This window comes from Sorghum bicolor, chromosome 1 (genome assembly GCF_000003195.3).
Source record: "Sorghum bicolor cultivar BTx623 chromosome 1, Sorghum_bicolor_NCBIv3, whole genome shotgun sequence".
NCBI classification, from domain to species: domain Eukaryota; kingdom Viridiplantae; phylum Streptophyta; class Magnoliopsida; order Poales; family Poaceae; genus Sorghum; species Sorghum bicolor.
The window spans coordinates 61,307,953-61,335,223 of NC_012870.2; the positions used below are offsets into that span (position 1 = coordinate 61,307,953).

Genomic DNA, 27,271 nt, shown 5'->3' on the forward strand with positions numbered 1-27,271 from the left:
GAGCCAAAAGGTAACTCTAGTGGATTGCTCGTGTCATTGAGCTACCTCACTTGTGGGTAGGTTCTTGTGGTGTCCTAGTGAGGACGAGGTTCGTGCTACACCTCTTAGCCACTGAACCACCAAGTGTTGGTCGACACAACGGGGACGTAGCGTGTCGGCTAGCACGTGAACCTCGGGAGAAAATTGTGTGTCTCCATTGTGATTGTTCATTGGATTTCTCCCGGTGATTGGACTTCATTTTATTGATTGGTTCATCCCCTCTACGCGACGGTATAAAGATCAAACCATCTCTTACTTTCCTGCAAACTAGAGTAGCTTACTTACTTGTATAGAAACTTTAGATAGCTCTCTAGTGTAAGTAATGACTTAGTTCTTGTGTGCTTAGTGTTTGTAGCAACTAGAATTGTTGGGTAGGTGGCTTGCAAACACCCCTTTTAGAGCTAGAGCAAAAAGCTTCGCTTTGTTATTTACTAACCACTTGCTCTAGTGAGTTTGTAGATTTTTTAAATAGGCTATTCACCCTCTCCTCTAGCCATATTAGGACCATTCACCTGCGTGTTTGGTCACTTTCTTCTTCACAGTTCAGTGCAAAACCCTAAGCCCCGCTGCTTAGATAACACTCATTGGACACAACATAGAGTCTGGTCGCTGTGCAAGCAGCGTCCAGTCATAGAAAAAATAGTGCCTCCACTTCGCCAAGTTTGCCACCCTTGCTTAAATGTGCCAACCAACAAATGTATCACCTTTGTGCACGTGTGTTAGCATATTTTCATAAATATTTTGAAGGGTGTTAGCTCTCCACTAGATCTGAATGCATACGCAATGAGTTAGAACATCTAGTGACACTTTGATAATCATATTTCAATACGAGTTTCACCCCTCTTAATAGTACAACTATCGATTCCAAATATGGTCACACTCCCTAAGTGTCTTGACTAGCAAAACAAAAGGCTCCTATCAAATATACCTTTGCATTGAGCGTTTTGTTTTTATATTTCTTCTTTTCCAAGCCTGTGCAATTTGATCACCATGGCCATCATCATCATCTTGATCATCATTCAAGAAGCTCACCACTTTGAATGTGCACCAATCCTATCTCATGTCACCTAGACCAAATGATTAGTACACAAGGTTTCATCAATTAATCAAAATCAAACTAGGGTTTTCATCCATTGAGAACCTTTCCTGCAAATCTAGTGACTATTGCTTCATCTAGAGCTTTGACTTCAACATAGAATCCATCATCTACTGCGTCACGCGACAAACTGGACCCGTTATATACAGCAATGATGTTTCCATCGTATGGTTGTTATGTACGGTATATGCCAGTCGATTGAAGTTTGCATTGTAGATGTGTAGGCAGGGGATCATTATTACTCCCTCTGTCCCTAAAAGCTTCAACTTCTAGAGTTGTTCTAAGTCAAACTTTTAAAACTTTGACCGAATTTTTAGAAAAAATACTAAGATTTGTAATACCAAATTAATACCATTAGGTTTATCATAGTATATTTTTTATAAGATACTCATTTTATGTCATAGATATTGATGCTCTTTTCTATAAAGTTGGTCAAACCTAAAAAAGTTTAGTTGAAGCTTTTAGAGGCAAAGGGAGTAGTTTGCTAGTGGCGCTAAAGTTGATTAATTTGGATGTCATCAATATTAATATTTTTGTGATCATAATTGGTATAACCCCACAAAAAAGCTTATATGATTAATATTAGGAGGAATAATATGTATGTGATACCTTCTCAAAAATCACATGGGAAAATATAACAAAATATGACATGAATATCTCATTTAAAAACCAAGAAAATACGAAAGTTCTTGTTTTGGTGTCTACCACCAGATAATTCTGGTGCCAAACCTAGGCTATTTTAAACTGTCTCTACACATATACTTGTTCTGGTGCTTGCACCTAGGGGCACCGGACCTATCATGTAGAAAATAGAAACTCCTCCACCATGCACTCATCTTAAATCTTTTTCAAATTTGTGCTAACTCCTATTGCGTTTCAATATGAACATCTTTCACCTTAGGCATAGAGCTAGCTTTTCAAAAATATTTCAAGGCATTTTCATTTGCTTCCTCATAAATATCACTAGGTCAAATGCATATGCAAAGTTAGTTCAAATCTAGTACGACTAGATATCTGTTTTGCATTGGTAAAGGTAGCACTATCAATAATTAGTTTGTGTGCCTTATCTTGAAGTTTGCATGCTGACTGTAATATATTGGACCGCTGCCCTTGGACATTAGCATCACAATCACTTTGTATGTTTTGAGCCAACATTGATAACCGATTTGAAGTATCATCACAAGCATCAATCCATGGCTCCGTAGGAGAATCATAGAAAGAGTCCATAACCTAGGCTCAGGCGTCGAAAAACTTTCAACACACATATTTACATATTTGCTTTGCACAACTGAACAGTCTTTTGGTCCCGTTTCTTTTTCTTCTATAGCAACTTTCTTATTATTTTCTTGATGAGGAGGAGAAATTTCAACAAGAACAATAGTACATCTCTTCTTCAGTCTGCTAGGCAAAAAAAGTGCAGAAAAAAGAATAGACTCTAACTTTTGAATATTAACCTTTCATTCAGCAAGAGCACAAGCACATTTCTTCTTCGATCATATGTGAAATCTTATATCCCTACCTATATCCATCGGGATAATATCTGCAAATAGGACTGCAATCTTTTATTGCTAAGGAATGCAATTATATGGGCATGGAGTTCAATTATTCTAATATATGTGGCATCTTACAAAAAAAATCATGTGGTTAACAAATTTATCAAATTTACATTGATGCAAAATTATAGTTCCACAAAACATTGCTTTATCTACGTTACTAAAAGCATACCCTTGTGTTGCTGTGAGAATTAGGTGCGCTCGGCTGCAGCAAAAGCCGCTATTGCTCCAGCTGGAGCTGGAGGCCTCCTCATAGGTTCCTGAGGAGGATTGCAACAAGGACTGTTTGCATTGTAAATGATTTAGAATGAAACTAACTATATACAATACTTATATGAAGAAATAAATTATTATAAATTAATGCTAATGAATTGTGTGGTAAGCGATAATAAAATATTTATTTGTCTTGCTGATGTGGATATCTCAATATCCCAATGTTTGTGATAGTGAATTTTAGTTGCATATAATAGTGCGTTGTTGTGACGGAAAGCTTATATGTTGAGATACATTTCTATTGGGATTTAAGATTATAAGAGATATTTAGGCTCTATTTGGCAAGGCTTCTCCACCGACTTCAGGAGCCGTTTAGAGCCATTTTGTGCAAAACGACTTTATCGTGAAAGCCTCTTAAATTGTGCTCTCAAAAAAGTTTAAGGTGGAAAGGAGCCAAAAACAGTGGCTTCACCTGGTTTTACTTTATCCTGCATCACGTTTTATGAGAGCATATTTTATGATTTTTTACATGTAGAGCTGTTTTGTTAAACGATTTATCAAAATGGCTGCAGCTCCACTGATAGAGCTGTTCATGGAGCTGAAGCCCCAAAAAATAACTTCACTGGTGAAGTAGAGTTATAACGGGCCTTGTATGACAGAGCTTCTCCACCAGCTTTAGGAGCTGTTTGGAGCCGTTTTGTGTTAAATGGTGTAAAATAAAACAACTTTACTCAGAAGGGCCCTTAAATTATGCTCTCATAAAGATTTGAGGTCGGATGAAGCCAAAAATAGTGCCTTCACCCAACTTCATGTCATCATGAACGGTGTTCTGGGAGAACATATTTTTAATAAACTCTATATGTGGAGTGATTTTGTCGAACGATCTACCAAAATAGAATTCTACTATATGTAATGCTGTTTTGCTAAACCAATCTACTAAAACAAGTGGAGATGTAATAAACGAGATATGGATATGAGAGCGAGTAAGTAACATTTTCGTTTGTATTTGATAATTATTGTCTAATCATAGACTAATTAGGCTTAAAAAATTCATCACACAAATTATAAATAAACTATATAATTTTTTATTTTTTATCTATATTTAATACTTTATTTATGTGTTTAAAGATTTGATTTGACGGAAATCTTCAAAAATTGTACTCCCTTCGTCTACGAAAGAATCAATTCCTAGGATCCGTGCCAGTCAAACTTTTTAAAGTTTGACTAACTTTATAGAAAAGAGTAACAACATCTATAATATAAAATGCACATTATATGAAAATATATTCTATGATGAATCTAATAATACTAATTTGATACTATAAATCTTAGCATTTTTTCTAAAAATTTGGTCAAAGTTTAAAAAGTTTGACTTAGGACAACTCTAGAAATTGACTCTTTCGTGGACGGAGGGAGTAGAAACTAAACAAGGCCTAAAGGTAGAGGTGAAAATTGGACCGATGCAATTTTTTTTCTCCAGTTGCCCCCGCGTTGGTGCTCTCCGTGTCCCTCGCATGCTCTCTGTCTCTAGTGGCGACGACTCGCCGCCGCCACCGTACGCCCAGGTCGCCATTTCCGGGCCCTTGCCGACGACGAGCACTCACCAGGTACGTCCACCCCATCTCTTCCGTTCCTGCTGTGCGAAACCGAGCATCCAAACCCTAGCTTAAGCTATTTGTATTCCGATCTGATCTGATCCAATTACATGTGTAGTATACATGTATTATGTCTACAAACTTCGTTTTTTTTTACAAAAAATTTATCGGATGTACCCGTCCTTTTTTTGTTGATAACATACACCCGTGTCCTTTACTGGGTCTCTGCCCCTGCAAGCAGTGCCTCGGGTGGGCATGGACGAAGCTGCAGATTCCTCCGAACTGCTTCGTCGCGTCGAGGAGCTCCAGCGCGGTAATCTCCAGCCTTCGGTGTTATTATTTGTCTGTTCTAGCTTCCCTTTGTGCTATGGTGTTATCTGTTCTTCGTTCTTACCTCGTGGTGGGTGTTTATCCTAAGACTGGACCCCTCTGTCTCATGAGATTAATCTAAAATTCTTTCCATGTAGATCACAGGTCATTATATGTTATATATACGGGAGGTCATTGTGGGAATTTGTGGATAGCTTCCAACTAAATTGATCCCATCGAAAAGGAATTGCATTTCCATAGCACAGACAGTAGGCGTACTGAAGCAGTAGTGCAAATGGGCACATGCGGCCTCGTTCGGTTGCAAATCAATCCATGGGGACTGAGGGGGTTTTAATCCCTAGCAAGTCAAAATCCCCTCTAATCCCTCCTAATCTCCTTCAACCCCCATGGAATGGGGAATAACCGAACAAGGCCGAAAGGTTATCATGCTAAATATCAAATTTATTGAGGACTTTGTGTGCCACCTTGCTGCATGTAGGTTAAGGACATTTACTGTGTGTTTGTTGCTATTATGGTTGGGGAGCTCTGTTTTTATGTGAGAACTGAAATCACAAGTTGGAGTTGGACTACAAAATAAATGATGAAAATATCGAGGCTTACCAAAATCCATGTCAGGATATTATTTAAGATCTTATTCGGCATGACTCTTGCATGCAACTGTTTATAAATTTGATTCCTGAATGAGTGTTAACATTTGTGGTTTAGACTCAATTCCTCCCTCCCACAATTTAAATAGTCATTAACTCATTATAGAAAGATTACAACAAATATATTCCCATGTCACATATCACCATGAGGTACTTCGTTAGGACCCTGCCTTAAATTCTGCTTCTGCTGTGCCTTTTGTCAGGGAACAAATTGTTGAGCGAATTGAACTAGCAAATTTTCTTTGATTTCCAATGTTCCCTACTGTCCAATTGTTAGTTGCCTCTTGCATCACCTAACCTAACATATCTGATCCATTTTACAGAAAAAATATCACATAGCATGTGATTTTGCTTCAATTTTGAGTACATTTATTTGATTACTTGCACAATGAGACCCATGTAATTAAATTATCTTTATGATTCTAAACAGAAAAGGATGAAAAACAGAATTCTTTGGAAGTATTGTTACGACGGGTTGAAGGGCTACAATATGGTAATCCCAAATTCCACTTCAGATTACTGATTTTGATCAACATTGTCTGAAATACTAAATCAATTAGATGTTAATATATATTTTTCTGAAAACTTGGTCAAAGTTAGAGAAGTTTGACTTAAGACAAAGCTAAAGTGAACTATAATTTAGAATGGAGGGAGTAGGATAGAACATGTTCTATGACTCATTTTTCTTAAACCTAATGTCCTTACTTCTGAGTCTTGGTCATTATGATTGCTCATTGAAGTTGTTCTTGGGGCTTAGCTATTCTGTTTTATTTTTCATTTGCATTGTCTGGCCTTTTCCCTGCTAGAATAACATATGGTCTGAAGCTCCTCTTTCCTAGTCATATGCTTTTAGTACCGTTTCTCGTCATGGGATCATGCCCTCAGAAGCCATTTCTCACAGGAACCAAATATTTTTCTACCATACCTTCTCAGGATATGCTATAAATCTAAGTGCCCTTGCTAGTCTAGTATGTTTGTGCTTTGTGGGCTAGTTTGATTTTTTTAAGGAAGACTAGTTATGTTGTTGAATCAAATAATTGTGTAATGACCTCAACATGCTTCTATTTCCCATAAATTTGCTATTAAGTTTTTCAATAATTATGATATCAAAATGCTTTTGGCCATTCAAGAAAAATTGCCCCCCTTTTCTCTGTTCTGTAGAGATGGATGAAAAAGTAGATCTTGTTGAAGTGTTAACTCGTCAAGTTGAAGACCTCCAGCGAGGTATGACTCACATCACATCTATGCACTGTGCCACACAACACAAGATTGTCATCTGTACTTATTTCGCTAATCAATATCATCATATATCATACTGCTTTTTGCGATGTTCATTAGTGCAGTTCTCTGTGGATCAACTCTTCATCCTGTAGATTAGTTTCAGTACCGTCGGTTTTTTTGAAGCAGTTCGTTTCAGCTGCCTCATTTAATATATAAGAAGACATAGTATAACTATGCAACCTATTAAATATGAAAAAATGCAGACAGTCCACTAGAATTCCTTTGCTTTATAAAACGAGAAATTATGTCTTAGGAGCGCACACTGAGACTAATCACTTAACTTATTTTACTACTGAGAAATTCAAGAGTTACTTGGTTATGTATGCCAGTATGATGTAATTTCTGAGAAAGCCTGAAGGAGCTGCCGAATTCCTTGGTTCATTCCGTTATATTTGTTTCCAAATTCCAACACATATAAGTATGACGTTTTGAGAAAACTGCTGATCTTTTGGATAGCATGTTCTCTCATTTTTCCTGGATGTACTTACATTTATTTCTGGAGGCAGTAGTTGTTTAAGAGTTTTTTTGTTTAATGATTTTATCATCGTATATGTATATGTTCTTGTGGCACAGGGTGTGCTGATAGATACTTTGTTTGTAGAGCGTGATGCCCTCAGAAAAGATATTGAGCAATTATGTATGCAACAAGCCGGGCCTGGTTATGTTTCTGTTGCAACTCGAATGCTTACTCAGAGGTGCTTCCATATCTAATTTAATCTTTCATTTTTATTCACTGTGCAAAACCAAGCAATATTTTTGTTGTAATTCAGGACAACAGCTTTGGAACAGGATATTGAGAACCTCCAGAAAAAATTAGGCGGTTGCTTAAGAGAGAATCAAAATTTGCAAGAGGAGCTTGCTGAAGCTTATCGAATTAAGGTGTGCTGCTTATTTCTCCCTACGGTTATTTATAGCAGCTTTATTTTTTCTGTTTTCTCATTCTTTCATTTATTTAAATTTCAGAGCCAACTTGCTGAGTTACATGGTGCTGCACTATCTAAGGTTTCTTACTTTGACTTAAAATATGTGGCTATTTTATTTAATAAACTGTAGCTTTTAGCAGCAATGAACATTGCTAAGGGATGTGTGCTGATTTTGTTCTTCTCCTCTATCTTTATATATATAGGAAAGAGTAATAGGCATGAACATGTGGTTATTAGATGAAATTTGGTTTAGTGAGTAAGTCATCCCAGCAGACTAGCAGAGTGCCATTTTCCATCTTGATCTTGGGCAGTACTCCTTACTGGACATTTCTTGCTGAGCGCAGACTCAATTTCTTCATCGCTGATGAGGCAAATGATGGGCAGTTCCCTATTAGCTTGAGAAAATAATTTCTCCAAACATCTAGAGTGCAAAAATCTTGGAAAATGTTTTGATAGAAGACGGTAATTATCATTATCAAATCATTAATTTGAGGTCATTGGTAAAATATAAATGGGAAGGTTTTGAATATCACTATATCAGTGGTGCCTAATGCAGTCACTACTCACTAAGAGTAAATACTGTTATATAAAGAATTTGAGTAGGGGAGATATTTGTTAGAGCAGAAGGTGATGTGGAAATACAAAGAATGTACATGAAATGCTTGTCCTTGTCCAAAATCTACTGATTGGAAATTGAAATCAAATTTCAAATTTCAGCAGTGTAGTCATGCTCACTGGTCTTATTTTGTGAAGGAAACCTTTGAGGCATGTCTTGTCTACAAGTCGGCACAAGTGTGACATGAACTGTAGTGAAAGATAGCAAAATCATTGTTTTCTTGGGTAGAAATTGATACTTTGTTGTGGAGTAGGCGAGTAGCAAACCAGCAACTAAAAAGGGTTGTGCATTTGCTTGAGATGTATATTCTAGCTTGTTATTGATATGGCCTTTCCTGTAATAACAATGCAGAATAAGGATCTAGAAAAGCAAGTAAGATTTTTCCAGAGCAGTGTTGCTCAAGCGTTTGCTGAACGGGACAGTTCATTAATGGAGGTTCTTTTTAGTTTACTTAATAAGTTAATTCTGTACCTAAATACAAATGCTGTGAGCATGACTTTGTTTTTCATCTGGAATTTGGGAATCACATATTATTCTGTTTAATTTTCTAGTGTGAGAAAGCAAAAGAGCGGGAGGAAGCAGTGTCAAGAAAATTTGCTGATTTTGAGGAAAGGTATGTTGCATAACTGTTAATTATTACTTATATATATGTGATTTGTTTCTATAACTGTGACATGGTCTAAAGGACATTACATACTGTATTAGTGAACTTATAAGGTGACAATGTTTCTGTTAAGTAGATGGATATTTGGGAGATAACTAGGCCTTATGCTTTGCCAAGAGCTTGAGAGATTGAGGGAGACTAGAATTGGTTCTTCATAATTCATTGCTTGCTTATATCAATAGAGTCTACAGATATTTATGTCCCTTCTACTTCACCTCTTTAGCTAAATAACCTATCTGGTACTAATATAAATTGCAAATACAAAGATAATTAAACTTATAAAGATAACTGGGCCGAACTATCAGCCCGTCGGCCCTGGCAGCCTGTTGGCTGCCCATGACAGTTTCTATATGTGATTTTATTTCAATGAGTTCTCTGGTGGATGAATGTATCAGTGAGGTTTTAGTGGCTATATATGAGTACATATATCTTGATTTTATGGTCTTAATTGTTGCTACGCACAATCCACTCGAAACTCTATTGAAAAAAACATATAACGTGGTGTTTTGATTTTTTTTTAAACCAAAACATGATGTTTTATCTCGTCTCTCTTTTATGACCATTTAGCATTCAGAAAATGATGATGGAATTGTAACATGAATACATGATGTTTTTAAATTCCATTCGTGTTTATCTTGTACTTGCCACTTACAGTTCTTTTATATAAGAGCACAAAATATTATGATGCTTAGTGATTGGCAGGATGAGAGAGTATCAATCAGCGATTGATGAACAGAAATACATAAATGATGACTTGCAGAGGGAACTGACAGAACTGAAGGCGCATACAGAATTGTCCTTGAAAGTAAGTAACTTTTGTTGATTGCCAATATGAAAAGTTGGAATTTGTGTAATAAGAGGATGCCCGCACCCCCAGGACAATTTGGTATCTTTATGAAAACTGCTACATTTCTGTATCCACACGGGCTGTTTAGTTGGTGAAAATTTTTGGTTTTGGCTACTGTAGCACTTTCATTTGTATTTGATAATTATTGTCCAATCATGGGCTAACTAGGCTCAAAAGATTCATCTCGCAATACAGGCGAACTATGCACTTAGTTATTTTTTTATCTATATTTAATGCTCCATGCATGTGCCGCAAGATTCGATGTGACGGGGAATCTTGAAAACTTTGCAAAATTTTTGGGGAACTAAACAGCCCTTGTATGTGTTTGACACGTCTTGGTTGAACCTAGGATTCAAGTAGTTTTTTTTCTCCCCAGCACTCTAGGTTGTGAACGGGCTGGACCTAGAAGGACTACCCTACTATGTGCCTATGCAATAGTGATCTTAATGAACTCCCAAGTATATAAGAATGTCCTTTATCTATGTATTTCATCTACATACAGTAGTTGTTTATTGTCTGTTATATTCCTTACAGCCTGTTGTAATAATTTTCTGACTTGTACCTATTTTCGACCTTTTTCCAATCAGAAGCTGATATTTGATTCTCTTTCAGGTTATTCTAAAATTCTATGACCTTCGTTGCAGAGACTCTGAATGTTCTTCAAGTGTTACTTTTGAAGAGAAGTGTTCAATCCTTCTAGATGATTCTGCTGACAATTGGAGTTTTTGCTCTGATGGCGGAACCGCAACTTTGAAGTACATTGTAAACCTTAAGCCCTTATCCATTATAAAGAATAATTCATATTTAATTATGTTATTTAGTTTCTTTCATTTGTCTTGCAAGATACAAATTATTTGTTGCACTAAACATCATTTGGGACAGAGCCAGAAAATTATAGATATGGGGAACAAATGCTAAAAGATAAATTATTAGAAGGCAAAATCAACATTTTTCATTGAATTTTATGTGCATAAGAGGAATTCATCTATCATAAGGAGGTGCTTGCCCCTCCCTCCTTCTGCCCCTGAACATCGTAATGCATTGTCGGCTTGTTTCTCAGTTTTATTCTGGGAACTAAAGGAATGCGGAAGATAGGAAATGATGAAACTTTGCTGGCATCTGTTTCAGGGCTTATGCAGTTATGCTTTGATTCCCAATTTCTCACAACATACTTCTCCATACATGGATAAAAAACATCCGTGTTATTGATGGAACTCATAAATTTAGTGCTAATCTCTCCTCATTTGTCCTATTCAGCTAAGTTATAGTTCATTGTGACTGTCATGTCCTATTTGACCTAATTGTGCCATGTACTTGAGTAATACAACATGACTTGCGGACCCTAATTTGTTCTCAAGAACTGCTTTAATGGTGCATTTAAAGTGTCCACGAGTTACTGTTTATTGAAATTTTTTCCAGTTGATCTGGACCTAAACCAAAATGCTTTGAATAATGGCATCTTGCTACTGATTGTTTTGCATCAGAGATTTTTCCTAAAACGTATTTGACATTTTTGTAGGCGTCTTTAGAAGAGGAGAAAGAGTCACTTAAAGCTAAAATATCAAAGCTGCAAAACAACTTAAGGATGGTAAGATAAGCTTGGAAATGCCAAGTGAAGTTTGGGTATAACAAATCTTTTTGGTTCGTTGAGAACTACTGCTTTTGGTTGTGTAGGGACTTGAGATTGAACAGCATTTGCAAAGAAATGCACGAATATTAGAGAAAAGACAGGTACAATTCTGAAGTATTATATTGTTCTTTCTCTTGATCTCTTTAATTTGTATACTTTGAAGTGCAGGCACTGTATGATGGATTTCTGAGAAACGGATTGTCAGAACTTCAAAAGTTCTACACATATCAAAAGGCTGAAATTATGAAAATATTGGAAGAAGAATCGTTGCAGTTGAGCAAAGTTGTTGCGGAGATTCAGGATAAGCTAACTGAAATGTGCATCAACACTGAAGTTAATGAACACCCTGCCGATGAGACTCAATGTTGCGACAGCAGTTGTAAAGATGTGCATGTTACTACAGATATCAGTCCTAGCACATGCCCAAAGGTTTGTACAAGTTGACAGCAAACTTCTTTTCCCTCTACATTTATGCTGAGCCTTTTTCTCGAACTATTTATGCTGAGCCTCTTTCTATGTTTACTGACTACAGAAACATATGCTTTGAGGATATTGACAAATTACTCTATAAAACATAATTGAATGCTCTTACTCCTGAACTTCAGCCTTTAGGTTACTAAGTTAAAAATCTGAATGTGACACTTCAAATGTGCTCGACATTTGCAGCCGCTAGAACATAGCATAAACTGGAGCAAATATATGGCAATAGCATGTCTTAGGATCATAAGATGCTAGCTCTGTAAGAAACTGACAAGTGATGACATTTTCTTTTAGGGCAAGCTTTCCTGTCAAATCAAATTAACTAAAAACTGTGTTGACATTAAACACCTCTTTAGCAGTGGGATCTATATGTCAAGCCGATAATTGATGGATGGATTAATGTGTGAAGAATATTCAAATTTGATGGACCTAACACATGTTTTATGGCTTATGTTAAATATTTTAATGTTTTGGACCTAATCGTGAAAGTAGCATAATCTGAATGTCCTTCACTGCAATTAGTGTTGAATCAACCAAGGCATGTTTAAGTGCTGGGCGGAGGGGCACCACCTCGCCTAGGGGGTGGGTGGGTGGGGGGATAGGCAACGTGCCCCCAGATCCAGAGACACACTGCTGAGGGAGGGAGCCGCACCGTCTCCTCTTGTCCACATTTGGTCATGCATCGATGATGCACATCTGTTTGAAGAGGAGGGGAAGGGAGCAGAACTGCAGCAGGGGAAGGCTTTAGGGTCATGGCGGCGTGGGGAGCATGCGTGACTGCGCTGTGGCTCGTGGTGGTGTGGGGAGTGTTGCGACTGGCCTGCAGCTCCTTACTTTTCTAAAACTTCTTTATTATGATTCCCTTTACTGATTCCTTACATTCTGCTCCTTAGAAGTTCTATTTTCCCACAAGATACTATTAAATATACTTTTATTTGTTATTTCTCTTCTCATAACCTCCTCTTTGGTACTGTAGCAACAACAATTACACAGGCATGTTGCTGTTTAATGATTCATAGTTAAATACATAGTACCACATATACATAGTACAAACTGTTAGAGTAAATAGGAATAGTACCACATTGTCTACCCACGTGGGGTGTTAGTCCTATGTACCCTATATAATTAGCCCATGAGGCCCAATGCAATACATCCAATTCCACCAATTCTATTCTCCTTCATCATGGTATCATTCGCCTTCAGACTGATATAAACGCCTAGGCTCTAGGCGAGGGTCAGCGTCTAGAGAGCGCCGCCGCTCGTGGTGGTGTGGGGAGCACACCAGGCAGCATTGAGGGAGAGAGGGAGGGCAATTTTGTGATTTGGCCCCTTCTCTAAGAATTCCTGGAAACTTCCTTATTATGATTCCCTTTAGGGTCTGTTCGGTTGTAATGGAATGGACAATGGAGCAAGGAATACCAGCTTATCAACATTGTAGAAATTAGTGAAACATTCCAACTGGGAATTGTTCTAGGCATTCATTCCTGAATAACCAAACAAGCCCGTACTGGTTCCTTATATTCTGCTCCCTAGAAGTTCTATTTTCTGACAAGATACTATTATATATACTTTTATTTGTTATTGCTCTTCTCATAACCTCCTCTTTGGTACTGTAGCAACAACAATTACACTCATGTTGGTGTTTAATTCATAGTGAGTCAATTACATTATACATAGTACAGACTGATATAAATGCCTAGGCACGCCAAAGCTCTAGGCGGAGGGTCAGCGCCTAGCATGTTTTGTAACCCTGGCACAAAGTCACATGTTGTGCATCTTTGGAAGCATGTTTGTTGGAGTATAAGGATTAGGCCCATGAGGCCCATGTATGTGACCATATTGCTACCCTTCTAGGGTCAGCCCAATTAATGAAATCATAGTTAACAGCATGGTATCAAGCTAGGGTTTGTCTTCTCCCTCCCTTCCCAGCCAGCCGCCAGGCAGCAGCCGCCGTCGGCCGGCGCGCCGCCGCAGCCGCGGCCATGGCTGCCCCTCCTCCACCACCAGCCGGCGCGGGCGCGCCGCCCCTGGGCGCGCCCCCCCGAGGCGCGGGCGCGCCGCCCCTGAGCGCAGCTGCGGGCACGCCGCCCCTGGGCGCGGGTGCGGCTCTCCTGGATGCCAGCGCATGCGCGCACACTGTCGGGGCCCTGGCCGCGGGAGCGCTGGCCAAGCAGGCGGCGCGGAACGCCGAGGCGCTGGCCAGGGTGACGGACGCCGGCGCCGCCAATCCTCCAGCCGGTGCCGTCGCTGCTGCTCGCCTTCTCATGGCAGCGGCGGGCCCGGCTCCTCCTACAGATGACGTCCGGGCCGCCGAGAACGCCATGGCAGCTGCTGCCCTTCCCCCACCACCTCCACCACACTCCGCCCTCGCCACTACCCTCACCGCTGCCCGCGCTGCTGCTGCGGACGGCCATGCGCGCATGCGGGCTGCTGCCCTCGCTTGGGAGCGCGAGCGCCATGCAGCCGATGCCCTGGCTCGCAAGATCGCCGAGGCGGAGCAACTGCTCATCCTCCCTGCCTCGCACAATGTCGGGGTGACCTCCTCCGGCTCTGGGGATGCGGCCGTCGCCGCCATGCCTGCTGCAGTGCCAGCCCGGGCTGACGCAGCCGGACTGGGCTTGCCGCGTGCTGACGCAGCCGCGGCGGTCGCCACCCTCGCCGCTGACCGGGCCGCTGCGGCGGCGGACAGGGCCTCGTCTCTTCTTGCTCCTCCTCCCTCCGAGCCAAGCAGGGGTTGGGGGGGCCGTGGCAGCCACCGTCGCCGCCGCGGTGGAGGTGGTGGGAGTCTCTCAGCGCCTCTGTGGCCTCCACCTCCGAGTGCCTTGCCCGGGCCTGTCGGATGGGACCCGGCGGCCTGGGCATCTTTCCGCCACCCGTGGTCGACCATGTGGGGCGACGGCAGGCCGGCCCCCTTCACCGCGACGTCATCGGCGTATCTGTTGTCGGACACAGCGGCTCTACGTGCGCGGGCCATGGCCGCTGTGCCTAGAGGAGCTGCGTCTCCTTCCACACCGGCTTCCTCATTCCTCTCCACCGCCAAACCTCTGCCCGCGGCTCCTGCCGCAGGGCTGCGACCAGTCAGTCCTGACTGGATCGCTGACTTGGGCGCCACCTTCCATACCACGCCCGATGCGAGTCTCCTCTCTTCTATCAGTCCTCCCCACCCTTGTCCTTCCATCATGGTCGCTAATGGCACCTGCATTCCTGTCTCCTCCGTAGGCACTGTCAATTCCCATGGCTCTTTTCATATCCCCGATGTTCTTGTGGCTCCCGGTATGGTTCACAATCTCCTCTCTATTCGCCGCTTCACGACTGACAACTCTTGTTCGGTTGAGTTCGACCCCTCTGGCCTCACCGTGCGGGAGTTGGCTTCCCGGCGTCCTCTTCTCCGTTGTGACAACACTGGGCCTCTCTACACCCTTCGTTTCCTGGTTTCCGCTGCACCTCCTTTGCCTTCTTATTCACCCCCTTCGGCATCTGCCTTCACCACCACCTCCACTACGTGGCACCGTCGCCTTGGCCATCCTGGCAGCACTGCTTTGACCCAGTTCCGCTGTGCCTTGCCCCCGCACTCCTAATGAGCATTTGTGTCATGCATGCCAGTTGGGCCGTCATGTTAGACTTCCTTTCCCTACCTCCTCACATGCGGCTCACATCTTTGATCTTATCCATTGCGACCTGTGGACATCTCCTGTTCTTAGTATGTCTGGCTACCAGTACTACTTGGTGGTGGTTGATAGCTTCTCCCATTACTCCTGGACTTTTCCCTTGCGTGCCAAGTCCGATACATTCACCACTCTTCGCCACTTCTTTGCATGGGTGTCCACCCAGTTCGGCCTCACCATCAAGGCCGTGCAGTGTGACAACGGGCGTGAGTTTGATAACACCACCGCTCGCTCCTTCTTCCTCTCCTGTGGTGTCTAGTTGCGCATGTCTTGCCCCTACACCTCCCCTCAGAACGGCAAGGCTGAGCGCATGATTCGCACCACAAACGATGTCATGTGCACCCTTCTGTTACAGGCCTCGCTTCCCGCTCGCTTCTGGGCTGAGAGCCTCCACACCGCCACCTATCTCCTTAACCGCTTGCCCTCCACGGCTTCCCCTGCCCCCACTCCACACCACGCTCTTTTCGGTACCCCTCCCCGCTACGATCACCTTCGTGTGTTTGGGTGCGCTTGCTACCCCAACACAGCTGCCACTTCTCCTCATAAGCTTGCCCCCTGTTCTACTCTCTGTATCTTCCTGGGTTACTCCCCTGAGCATAAGGGGTACCGTTGCTTGGACCTCTCTTCTCGCCGTGTCCTCATCTCTCGCCACGTCGTGTTTGACGAGTCGGCATTCCCTTTCTCCACCACCCCACCTCCACACCTCCTGCTGACCCTGCGGAGGCTTCTTTTTTTCCCACCGACCCGGTGGTTCCACCACCGTTTCCACTATACCCTGCAGGTCTTGCTCCGACACGCTCTCCTGGTGGTCCTTCGAGCCAGGACCCTCCTCCTGTACCCGGCACGGCAGAGGCAGCCCCAGAGCTTCCTCCACCGCTACCAGTGGTTGCGCTGCCTCCCGTTGTGCACGAAGTCGTCGTCCCGATCGCGGGACCGCACGCCCCGACCTCACCTCCTCGGCGCTTCGGCCTCGTCTACCAGCGGCGGCGAGAGCCGGCTCCGCATCTGCAGCCGGTGTCGCTGGCTCCGTCGCCACCCTCGCCACCAGTGTTGTCGTCGCCGGTACGGGCTCCGCCGTCGACCCCGCCACCTCCGGCGGAGCACCCGTCCATGCCGCCTCCGGCCCCGAGGCGCTCTCGCGCCGAGCCGCCGGTGTACCACCCGCCTCTACTTCACCGGGATCCTCGTCACGCTCACCCAATGGTGACGAGGCAGGCATCCCAGCCACGGGCCCTCACCGCTGCTACCTGCGAGACAGGGATCTCTCCGGTACCCTCTTCCATCCGCGAGGCCTTGTCAGATCCTCACTGGCGCCGCGCGATGGAAGAGGAGTACGCGGCCCTCCTCGCTAACCAGACGTGGGATCTGGTGCCCCGTCCGCCGGCCTCCAACGTCGTCACCGGCAAGCTAAGTTGCACGGATACGGATACGCGTATCGGTATCGGAAGGATACAGATACGCGGATACGCCGATTTCCCAAAAAACCAGATACGCAGATACGTTTAATATTAAAACTAAAATAAAATAATAAAATTATGGAAGTCTATATTTAAATCTGATAACAATAAAAACATCACAAATAACTACTTAAGTGTACTTAACTACTTATTACATAACAACAGGTCCAAAGGTCTCAGATTCAAATAAAGTAATCTCAAGACACTCTCAAATTTAGGAAAGTACTAAAAGGCATTCAGGCGCAATTCATGCAGCAGCAACTTGCTATTCCTCATCTGGCTCATTGTCATCCGCAACATCAACCTCTTGAGCATCCTACGAACTGAACTACTGAAGAAGGAGAGATCGATGGGATTTACTCACGGGATCTGGATCGGGCTGAAGAAGAGGAGCAGGCTGAGCAGGGCGGCTTCGCGGCTGACCAGAGTGGTTCCACGGCTGAGCAGGGCCGTGCTCGTCGCCGGCGAGCAGGGACAGTGCCAGCGGCCGGCGGGCGTTGGGCAGGCGTCGAGCGGGCGGCCGGGCGTCTAGCCTCGCGGCTTCAGCCGTCGCGGAAGAGCAGGCGTGCCCGCACAGGCTCCACAGGTGGCTTCGCGGCTGAGCAGGGGCCGTGCTCGTCGCCGGCGAGCAGGAACGGCGCCAGCGGCCGGCAGGCGTCGAGCGGGCGTCGAGCAGCGTCGCGGCTGCGCTTCACCGGTCGGGCGACTGCGGAGTCGGGGTCGGGGCGTCCGCGCGTCCGTGCCAGTTAGGGCGACAGAAACGGCTTCGTAATGGGCTGGGCCGTATCCCAATTGGCTGATACGTGTGTCCGGTGCTGGATACGTATCAGCCAACCGTATCCAATTATGTAAAAAAAAACAAAAACCCGATACTCCTCCAGTACGTACTGGCCATGTATCCGCGACGTATCCGATACGGGATATGCGCCTACCCTGAAGTATCCGTGCAGCTTAGCCGGCAAGTGGATCTGGACGCACAAGCGGCGTGCTGATGGTTCCTTGGAGCGCTACAAGGCTCGCTGGGTCCTCCGGGGTTTCAGTCAGCGGCCCGGCATTGACTATGATGAGACCTTCAGTCCAGTGGTGAAGCCAGCTACCGTCCGCACCGTACTATCCGTGGCTCTCGAGCGCTCGTGGCCTGTGCATCAGCTGGATGTGTCAAGAATGCCTTCCTCCATGGCATTCTGACTGAGACAGTCTACTGCAGTCAGCCGGCCGGTTTCGTGGATTCTTCTCGCCCTGACTTGGTCTGCCGGCTCAACAAGTCTCTCTACGGTCTCAAGCAGGCGCCTCGGGCGTGGTATTCTCGGTTCTCTACCTTCCTGCAGACTCTTGGGTTCACGGAGGCCAAGTCCGACACCTCACTGTTCATATACCACCATGGGGGTGAGACTGCTTACCTGCTCCTCTATGTGGATGACATTGTTCTCACTGCCTGCAGCGAGTCACTGCTCCAGCGCATCATTACCACTCTCCAGAAGGAATTTGCTATGAAGGATCTTGGTCTGCTCCATCACTTCCTCGGTGTCACTGTTGAGCCCCGACCTTCAGGCTTGTTCCTCCACCAGCGGCAGTTCACTTGTGACATTCTAGAGCGAGCAGGGATGACTGGCTGCAAGTCCTGTTCTACTCCGGTCGATACCCAGGGCAAGCTGTCAGAGGCAGAGGGTCCGATGCTTGGGCCAGAGGACTCTACCGCCTACCGGAGTCTTGCTGGCGCGCTCCAGTACCTCACCTTCACACGGCCTGACATCACCTACGCCGTGCAGCAGCTCTGCCTCTACATGCATGCTTCGCGGGAGCCCCACCTTGCTGCTATGAAGCGGCTCCTCCGGTACCTCCGTGGCACTCTCGGCTATGGGCTGCTCCTCAGCCGGTCCTCCTCTGCCGAGCTGGTTGTCTACACCGACACTGATTGGGCGGGCTGCCCGGACACCCGCAGGTCCACCTCCGGCTACGCTGTCTTCCCGGGCGGCAACCTTGTCTCGTGGTCGTCCAAGCGACAGCCGGTGGTCTCACGCTCCAGTGCCGAGGCGGAGTACCGCGCCGTTGCCAATGGTGTGGCCGAGGCTGCTTGGCTCCGCCAGCTCCTGGCTGAGCTTCACCGCCCCCTCGCCAGGAGCTCACTTGTCTACTGTGACAACGTCAGCGCCGTCTATCTCTCCACCAACCCTGTGCAGCACCAGCGGACCAAGCATGTGGAGATCGACCTGCACTTTGTCCGCGACCATGTGGCCATCGGCGACGTCTGGGTCCTCCACGTCCCGACCACCTCACAGTTTGCGGACATCTTCACCAATGGCCTCCCTTCCTCGACTTTTGCCGAGTTTCGCTCCAGCCTCAACGTCACCGGTGGCTAGTTGTGGCTGCGGGGGGTATTGTGTGTTATGTGTTTTCCTTCTTGTCCAGTCTTGAACTCCGCTGTGCCGGTAGTCCAGACTGCGGGGGCTGTTGGAGTATAAGGATTAGGCCCATGTATGTGACCATATTGCTACACTTCTAGGGTCAGCCCAATTAATGAAATCATAGTTTACAGCAATGTTATAAGCTAACTTAACATGATGGGCACATGAATGAAGAAAGTGATAGTGGATGATGTGAACTTCTTAGCTCTTTGCTGGGGAATTTCAGTAGTTTTTCGAGTGCTGAATTGAAAATGGATTTTCTTTTCCTATTCAGGGATCAGGGTCTGATATGTACCTTACAAATCTATTTACCTTCTTTTTTTTCCTGAAGAAACACTTCTGATAGATAATCACAGCTCATTGTGGTTGCATATGCTGCAGAGTGATTCTCCTGCTGATCCTAACTCCATGTCGTTTGATGAATCTAAAGCACTTGCACAAGCCTTACAGGAGAAGGTACCATTTCACTCCAGTGATTCTTTTTGTTTTTGATCCTCATGAATCAATTTTAGATAGCCCTACTTAACTTTGTTTTTCCCAATTTTGTTCAAAAGTTATATTGAGATTTCTCTTTCGGGGTGTAAAAAGTTCAAATTATTACCTCCAAGTTTGGCCAGTGTCCAGATAACCCCATAAACTAACGTTTGGTTCGATTTACTCCCCCCAACTATTTAAGTTGGTCTAGTTTACTCCTTAACAAGATTTTTCCTTTTTGTTTCTCCATGTACAAGTTGAGTTTTAATTTCAAAATTTGTGAGATGATATTGATGAATTTTTTTCACTGGAATTGAATAATCTCACATTACAATGGTGTCCGTTACAGATGGAAGCACTTATGCTCTTCTCACAGGAACAAGAAAGATACCTATTAGAAAAACAGAGAGACCTGATTGTTATTGAAGAACTCCAGAAGAACTTATCTCAAGTATTACCTCTACACTTTCTACTTGTCATTACTTTTCAATCACAACGTACATATTTCTCAAGTATTACCTCTACACTTTCTACTTGTCATTACTTTTCAATCACAACGTACATATTTGAATGATATGATGAGTGTTCTAAATAGTGCAAGTATGGTGAAATCTCATTTTTCATTGTCATGAAGTTGATACTTTGTACCATTACTATCTTGTGCATTTTGCTCCTAGCTGTTAGAAAAGGAGTGTTCTACATCATATGATTCTTTTCGAAAGTATGCACTAAATGACTACACTTAGTTTTGAACTTGGATTTTTCTTGGGAAATTTGTCAATATATTGTGAACTTGACTATCTACACTGCTAACACTGGTGGTCTGCCAGTAGTATCATCCTTGATTGACAGTAATTAGTCGTGTCCTACTCCTTTGGTATATCACCTATTTTTAGGTGTGAGTTTCTGTTGCACATCAGCACTGGATGGGTGTGTCGCTTGACTAGCTTCATCTTTTTTGTACAGGTTAAAGATGAAAAGGTGAAGGTCCTGATGGAATTAGCAAAACTGAAAGAACAATATTTGCTATTGAAGGGGTAAGTATTTTCTTCAGTAAGTAATCATGATAAACCAAATTTATTTGTTAATGGAGTAATATTTTTAAGGGAATAAAGGGATAGGTTTTAAATTTTTTAAAAATGGGTTTTTGTAACATTGGTCACAGCATTATCTTATCACTATAACAAAGCTTGGTTTTTGTGAAGGGCTTCATAGAAAGCCACATGCTAAACAGAAATGTAATAAACCTTAATCATATTGAATTAAATTTGGTTGATCTGTAGATTTGTTCCTTTGAGTTTGATCATTGAGCATGTCAGGACCATTCCGGTGTCCAACTTGGTGTCTTGTACAGGCATAACACCTCCAATTGTTTGCATTAGAAGCAAACATGCAAATATTTAGCATATTTTTTTGTGGGGTCCAAAATACACATGTTATTATTGTAACTGTATTATCTTTTTTGCTCAGCAGTTCTGCTGTGAAGGAAGGTCATGATACTGGTGATTCATCTAAAGTCATTCCTGGGCATGACCAACAAGGGATGCTGAAGACTATGCTGAAGAGGACATCTTTAAGACACTGGATGAGAAAAGAAAGTAGTACTATTGGACATGGGAGCTCTGATGGAAATGATCATACAGTTTGCAAAGAGCATTCAGTGGATGTTGCAAGGTTTGTGACATAGATATATTGTTCTACTTGCACATTGTTCCCTACATTTTGTTTTTGGTCTATCATTCACTAATAATGATTTCAAAATGCTACATTGGAGACAATTGTAAGTCACACAGAACTGTCACTTATTTGGACACCATAACAGATCTCCAAAGAATTTTTTGTAATATGTTTTGCAAAATCTGATGAAGAATTCAGACAGCTGGCATTGTGTTAGTCAAAGTTTTTTTTTAAAAAAATGATTGCATGATGTTGCTTCGTATTCAGACAAGGATTCTAGACTTCTTTTTTTGCCCTAAATACCTGTTTGGAAGAGGGGGATTGCTGATTGCCTGAAACTTCGAGGAATCAATTCATTATTGATCCCAGTGTCCCCTAACTAAAGGTGTTTAGCTTTATTTTCCTGTTGCCTTTTCTCTCCATGTTAAAAGCATCTGACTGAAATTATTGAACATGTACATGCATAGAAAAATGTTACGAGAAACTTGCTGGAATAAACATTGGCAAATATAACTCTTTTTGGTTTTTTCCTGACTATTAAGATGTGATGGCATATTAAACTAGTAACACAAACTTCTTTTTTCAAGCGCATGCATTTCCACATTAATTTTCCTGTTTCATGCTACTGCGTTGCAGGTTAAGAGTTGAAAATTCTACGCTTCTTGAAGGTGTTGGTACTGTTGAGCGTCTCACTTCTTCAGTGCATAGACTGCATATTGTGCTTTTGAAGGTATGCTATTTGAACTAACAGATGCAGCTTCTTATCATGGGAAGATTTTTTTTTGAAAGCAATGCATGAATGATGCATAATATTTGCTACATTAAAGCTTAGCTACCTCACTGCACAATGGGCCTATCTGCTTCTTATTTTTGGAATGGTGAGTGTCGTGTTGGAATATTCTATCCTTCTATTAACTGTGGTTAAGACTTAAGAGGTGTTGACTGGAATTGAGAAATTGCATTTAGCTGAGAACAATCTAAACTGGTTGTTTCCACATGCTAGGTGATTTTTAAGATACACTCACTCCACCCACCTTCACACCCTCGCACCACCCTCATTGCACTTTATCCCTCATTAGTGAAACTTGGGGTCACCATGCAGTTTAGTAGTTTGCTGTCAAATCCAGTTGGTATGTCGTAAAGTTCCCCAAAGTGTCTGCTCTGCTTTCAAGTACCGAAAAAACAGACGGGGTCCTTACTCCCAAATCTTAGAAGAGAGAGGTCATTGTTCCTTTCTGCCTCCCCTATGCCAGCCAACACTATTTTACTGTCAGCTGAACTTAGGTTGTGTTTGGTTTGCGGAATGTGACTGCAAAATTCACTCCTCACTTTTGTGTTTGGTTTATGGAATAGAATGGGTTGATCTCAATCCACCATCTCATCTCTCACAAGCTAACAATTAGTATAAGAATGAGGATGGAATTATTCCATCGAAATTCATGGGATGAATTATGACCCCACCTCATATAGGATGGGGTGTTTTCTCAAACCAAACACCCTCTTAACCTACCTTGCTTAGAGCCCAATTGTTCCTCTACAGAGACCATTTGCTCACTTTTGAAGTCATTGTGCCCAAGCTTCATGCTGAGCAGTATTTGTCATGATGTGCACACTGGCTGGCAAAAGGAAATCGATCATGTCTCACTAAACCACTGTAACTGCTGCGTCACCAAAGCTGCTTCATCATCTGTCATTGGCAGTTTGGCACTATCTAGGAGAGTGAGACAGCCACATGTGTTCACGTCAAACTGAAGGGTACATTGGTCGAGTGTACTATTGTATGCAGAGATAAACTGAAGGGTACATTGGTCTAGCGTTCTCAATGGGTTTCTGTGATTAATTTTCCCCTCTAGATGAAAGGTGTGTTAAGCTCAGATGATTGTATTCAGAGATAAACTGATGCACAGGAATAATGCATGCAAATGCAACATTCTAAGCCATTTAAGTTGATTTCCTAGTTAATCACGTGCATGCACCATATATATATATATATATATATATATATATATATATATAGATTATTGAGATAGTTGCAATATGGAGATGCAAGTTAGCTGCAGATGATGTGCCCAATATTTTAGCAATTACTACTTCCATTCTCTTTTATAAGGCACAGTTTGATATGACACGGTCTCCCAAATTGCACTTTGACCATGTATTTATTTTATTTTATATTATTTATACTTATAAACTTATGATAATTAGATAGTAGATTTTATTACAAATCTAATCATATCAAGTTTATGCTATAACTGTAGAAGGGAATAGAATGGAGGGAATCCGAATCACCACACACCCATTGTGGGTGGGGAGCCTTTCATATATATAGCCAATAGGCATGCATGGAAGTTACATACATGGGAAGCTATTCCCTGTACAAGGAAACAAAAACAATCCTAGGCTATACATGGCAGCTAGCCTATCTAGGGGATTGCCAATCAATCTCTAATTGATCCTGATATATACATATCCTAATAATAACAATTTAAAATTGTTAGTCAAATTATTGGTCAAAGATTTTGAAGTTTGAGTTTTCATATGCGTGTGCGCCTTATGAAAGAGAATGGAGGTAGTATGATCAAGCTACACCTACACTCGTCTGATGTGTGTTGCCATACTGTTACTAAATATTCTTCTGAAGGCAGTACAGAAACTTCGATCTATTTTAAAATACTCTAAGCACTTTACAGGGCAGCATCACACCTTCCCATACATTTATCGGGTGGCAACCTCAATCCATATTTTATTCAAACAATTAACTTTATTAACTTTTGGATGGTATGGCACCGAGGCAGCCATTTGGCAGGATTTCTGTGGGGGTTGCATTTCTAGCTTATTAAGTAATTTGTGATACATAACTAACTTTCATACTAACAAACTTATCAGGCTTATGATGATATCAAGTCAGCTGATTCTTTGGAGAGTACCTTCGAAGCGCTCAACAGTCTTATAACTGAAGCAAACGTTATGAAGACAGCTCTTAATGTGGTTCTTCCAGTAAGCTGGTCTGGGGATTCATCAGATGCAATTACATATGAAGCTCTGTGCGAACCATCTGATTCACCTAAATCAAAGTCTGGTAAAGTAGACCCGCTCTCTTCTGCAGGCATGGAGATGGTGGAGCTACTAATATTGGCTGCTGAGATTCTCAAGGAGAGCTTTCTGGTGAAGAAATAAGGCCTCCATGTAAGAACGAGTCTGTCAGCATGCAATTTAATCCTTGAAGTTAATTTTTGGGTGTATATACTTAAACTGATTGCTAAAAGTTAGCTACTAGACTATTTTGAATGTAGAGAAAAAGGCAAATGTGTACTGTAATTTAGGGTTCGCTGCTATTGCTGTGTCTTGTGTTGGTAGACTTTTTTTTTTAAAGCCTTTCAATTAAGTTGGGAAAAAAAGTTTTTGTACAAGGAAAGAAGGTCAGAGGCAATCAGGTCACTGAAGCAAACACACAGAGGATTGTGTTGGTAGACTAATAAAGGGTTAATAACCAAGTGTACAAAATTCAGTTTACAAGCAAAGATTAAGTAGATGGATGTTTGATATTATGGTATGCATCCAAAATCTTCGTTGTACAGACATCAATATGGGTATCGTCATCATTTGAAATAACAAACATAGGTAGGTTGTGAATTGGGCGTAATTCAATGGGTTGGTTTCTTGTGGAATTTGCATACTGTTTAGCCTCAATCACAGGCACGGGTGATTGTATTTTTCTAGATTTATTTTAGGATTGAACGACAGGTGATATGTCTGTTGATGGAGATGCCTATGATAATTTTATGGCCTTGAGATTTCTTAGTTTTTCGACGGTGTTTATATAGGGATACGTGTATTTGTGTACTTTATATAGACAAGTGTACATGTGTGTTTATGAGTGCTTACGTTTTATAGTGTAATTAAAAAAATGGAGCTGTTTTTTTAAGTCATTTTGATCGAGGTAATAATCACGTGGTTAGACGAACATATCATGTGAGCAACTGCCACCAAGAAATCCAATCATATACACGTCATGGCTGATAAGGTACCTTCTAGAAGCTTTGACTTTCACTACAATATACATGTATGGATGAACTACAGATATGCATTGTTTTATAATCTTTAGAAATATCTAAGGCCTTGTTTAGATACACCTAAAAACCCAAAACTTTACAAGATTTCCTGTCACATCGAATCTTGCGGCACATGCATTAAGTATTAAATATAGATAAAAAAAATAACTAATTGCACAATTTATCTGTAAATCACGAGACGAATTTTTTAAGCATAGTTACATCATAATTAGACAACGTTTGTCAAATAAAAACGAAAATGCTACAGTGTCGAAATCCAAAAACTTTTTACATCTAAACAAGGCCTAAATACGGTCTTTAGAAGGATTTTTCACAATTACACCAAGAGAGTAGTTTGCATCCGATATTTTCCTGACTATCTACATCTTTGTGTTTCGCCCTCTTTTTATTTTTTCTGACAGTCTAGAGTTCTAGACTCGCGGCCCTCACCTCACGACCTGAATGAAGTCTATCTGAATAATGACAAGAACGTTGCGTTAAGGTTAGGGACTGAGGGCGTTGAACAGTATCAATCGTTGGTGGTCCTGCTACGTACGTACTCCTACTACCATGGAAGTCAGAAGCGCTGATGAGCAGTGAGCCGTGGAAATTAAACGGCAGCACGAGTTGAACACAGAAAGGGAAAGTTAATTAATGCGGGTTTGCAGACGCTGTGGTGCGGTGTGCAGCGCGTAATGATGAGTGACGACGAGCCGAATGGTCGATTCCTTGAGCGAGAGACCCTGGAGAAGAACACCGCCAATTCCTGCCTCCTAAATTTTAGTCCATGTCATATCAAATATTTGACACTAATTTAGAGTATTAAATATAAATTAATTATAAAAATAATTACGTAGATTGAGACTAATTTATAAGACGAATCTATTAAGTCTAATTAGTTTATGTTTTGACAATGTGGTGCTATAGTAAACATATGCTAATGATGGATTAAATTGGGTTTAATAAATTCATCTCGTGAATTAGTTACGGCTTTTGTAATTAGTTTTATTATTAGTATCTGAACATCTGATGTGACAATCAATATGATACCTGATGTGACATCTCCTAAACTTTAGTCTCTGGATCCAAACACCCTAACACACATGAATGCACTCAAATTCATAGAGCACTCCCAACGCAGAAACTATCATAGTTTTTATAAACATTAATTATGTTGCCACCTAAGCATTTTGCTGATGTGGCAAGACAGTTATTGAAGAGAGAGAGCAAAAATCATAGAAACTGGAGTTCCATATGTATTTTAGGATATAAAGGCGATACGACAGATCAATCTCCTAAAAGCAGCCGTGATTCCCCTATAAAGAAAGGAGAGAGCCCACTTCCCCTATTCCTAAAGAAATATAGCTGATAAATTTTAGGTCCAACAGTGCTCTTCTGCCTATATGCTGAAACAACTTAGTATAAGATATGCGATGGAGTTGCTCTTACCACTTGAAGTAAGTAAGACACATGATATTCGTTAAATGCAGGATTGAACTGTTGACGATTGGTCAACTAAGAAAATTGCAAATTTATTAAGGAAATTAGAGCTTTATATGTTGTTCTCCCCTTTTTATTCATCTTATCTAATTCCTATGGAAGAAGATGCTGAATCATTCGCTTATCT

At 42.3% G+C, this 27,271-nt stretch overlaps 1 protein-coding gene across 3 annotated transcripts; it reads left to right on the forward strand.

Annotated features, from left to right (window-relative positions):
- Nucleotides 4,349-25,396, forward strand: LOC8066239 (myosin heavy chain, muscle). Of its 3 annotated transcripts, none has more exons than XM_021448437.1 (20): nucleotides 4,349-4,508; nucleotides 4,738-4,809; nucleotides 5,904-5,966; nucleotides 6,635-6,697; nucleotides 7,356-7,449; nucleotides 7,525-7,633; nucleotides 7,718-7,756; nucleotides 8,645-8,728; nucleotides 8,845-8,906; nucleotides 9,660-9,762; nucleotides 10,417-10,566; nucleotides 11,324-11,392; nucleotides 11,479-11,535; nucleotides 11,603-11,863; nucleotides 19,823-19,897; nucleotides 20,265-20,366; nucleotides 20,882-20,952; nucleotides 21,386-21,589; nucleotides 22,229-22,322; nucleotides 24,479-25,396. In XM_021448437.1, exons 2-20 carry the CDS (start codon nucleotides 4,752-4,754, stop codon nucleotides 24,767-24,769), a joined length of 2,049 nt encoding a protein of 682 aa, XP_021304112.1. In that variant the 5' UTR covers nucleotides 4,349-4,508; nucleotides 4,738-4,751; the 3' UTR covers nucleotides 24,770-25,396. The 3 variants fall into 3 exon arrangements, with proteins under 3 accessions (XP_021304112.1, XP_021304115.1, XP_021304120.1); XM_021448440.1 differs by having other exon boundaries at nucleotides 21,389-21,589; XM_021448445.1 differs by lacking the exon at nucleotides 8,645-8,728.

Bases quoted from the DNA above. Each gene is read 5' to 3' on its own strand.
- LOC8066239 (XM_021448437.1), top strand. From the start codon at position 4,752: ATGGACGAAGCTGCAGATTCCTCCGAACTGCTTCGTCGCGTCGAGGAG. The intron at 7,450-7,524 runs GTGCTTCCATAT...GTTGTAATTCAG, and splicing joins ACTCGAATGCTTACTCAGAG to GACAACAGCTTTGGAACAGG. The intron at 10,567-11,323 runs GTAAACCTTAAG...ACATTTTTGTAG, and splicing joins CCGCAACTTTGAAGTACATT to GCGTCTTTAGAAGAGGAGAA.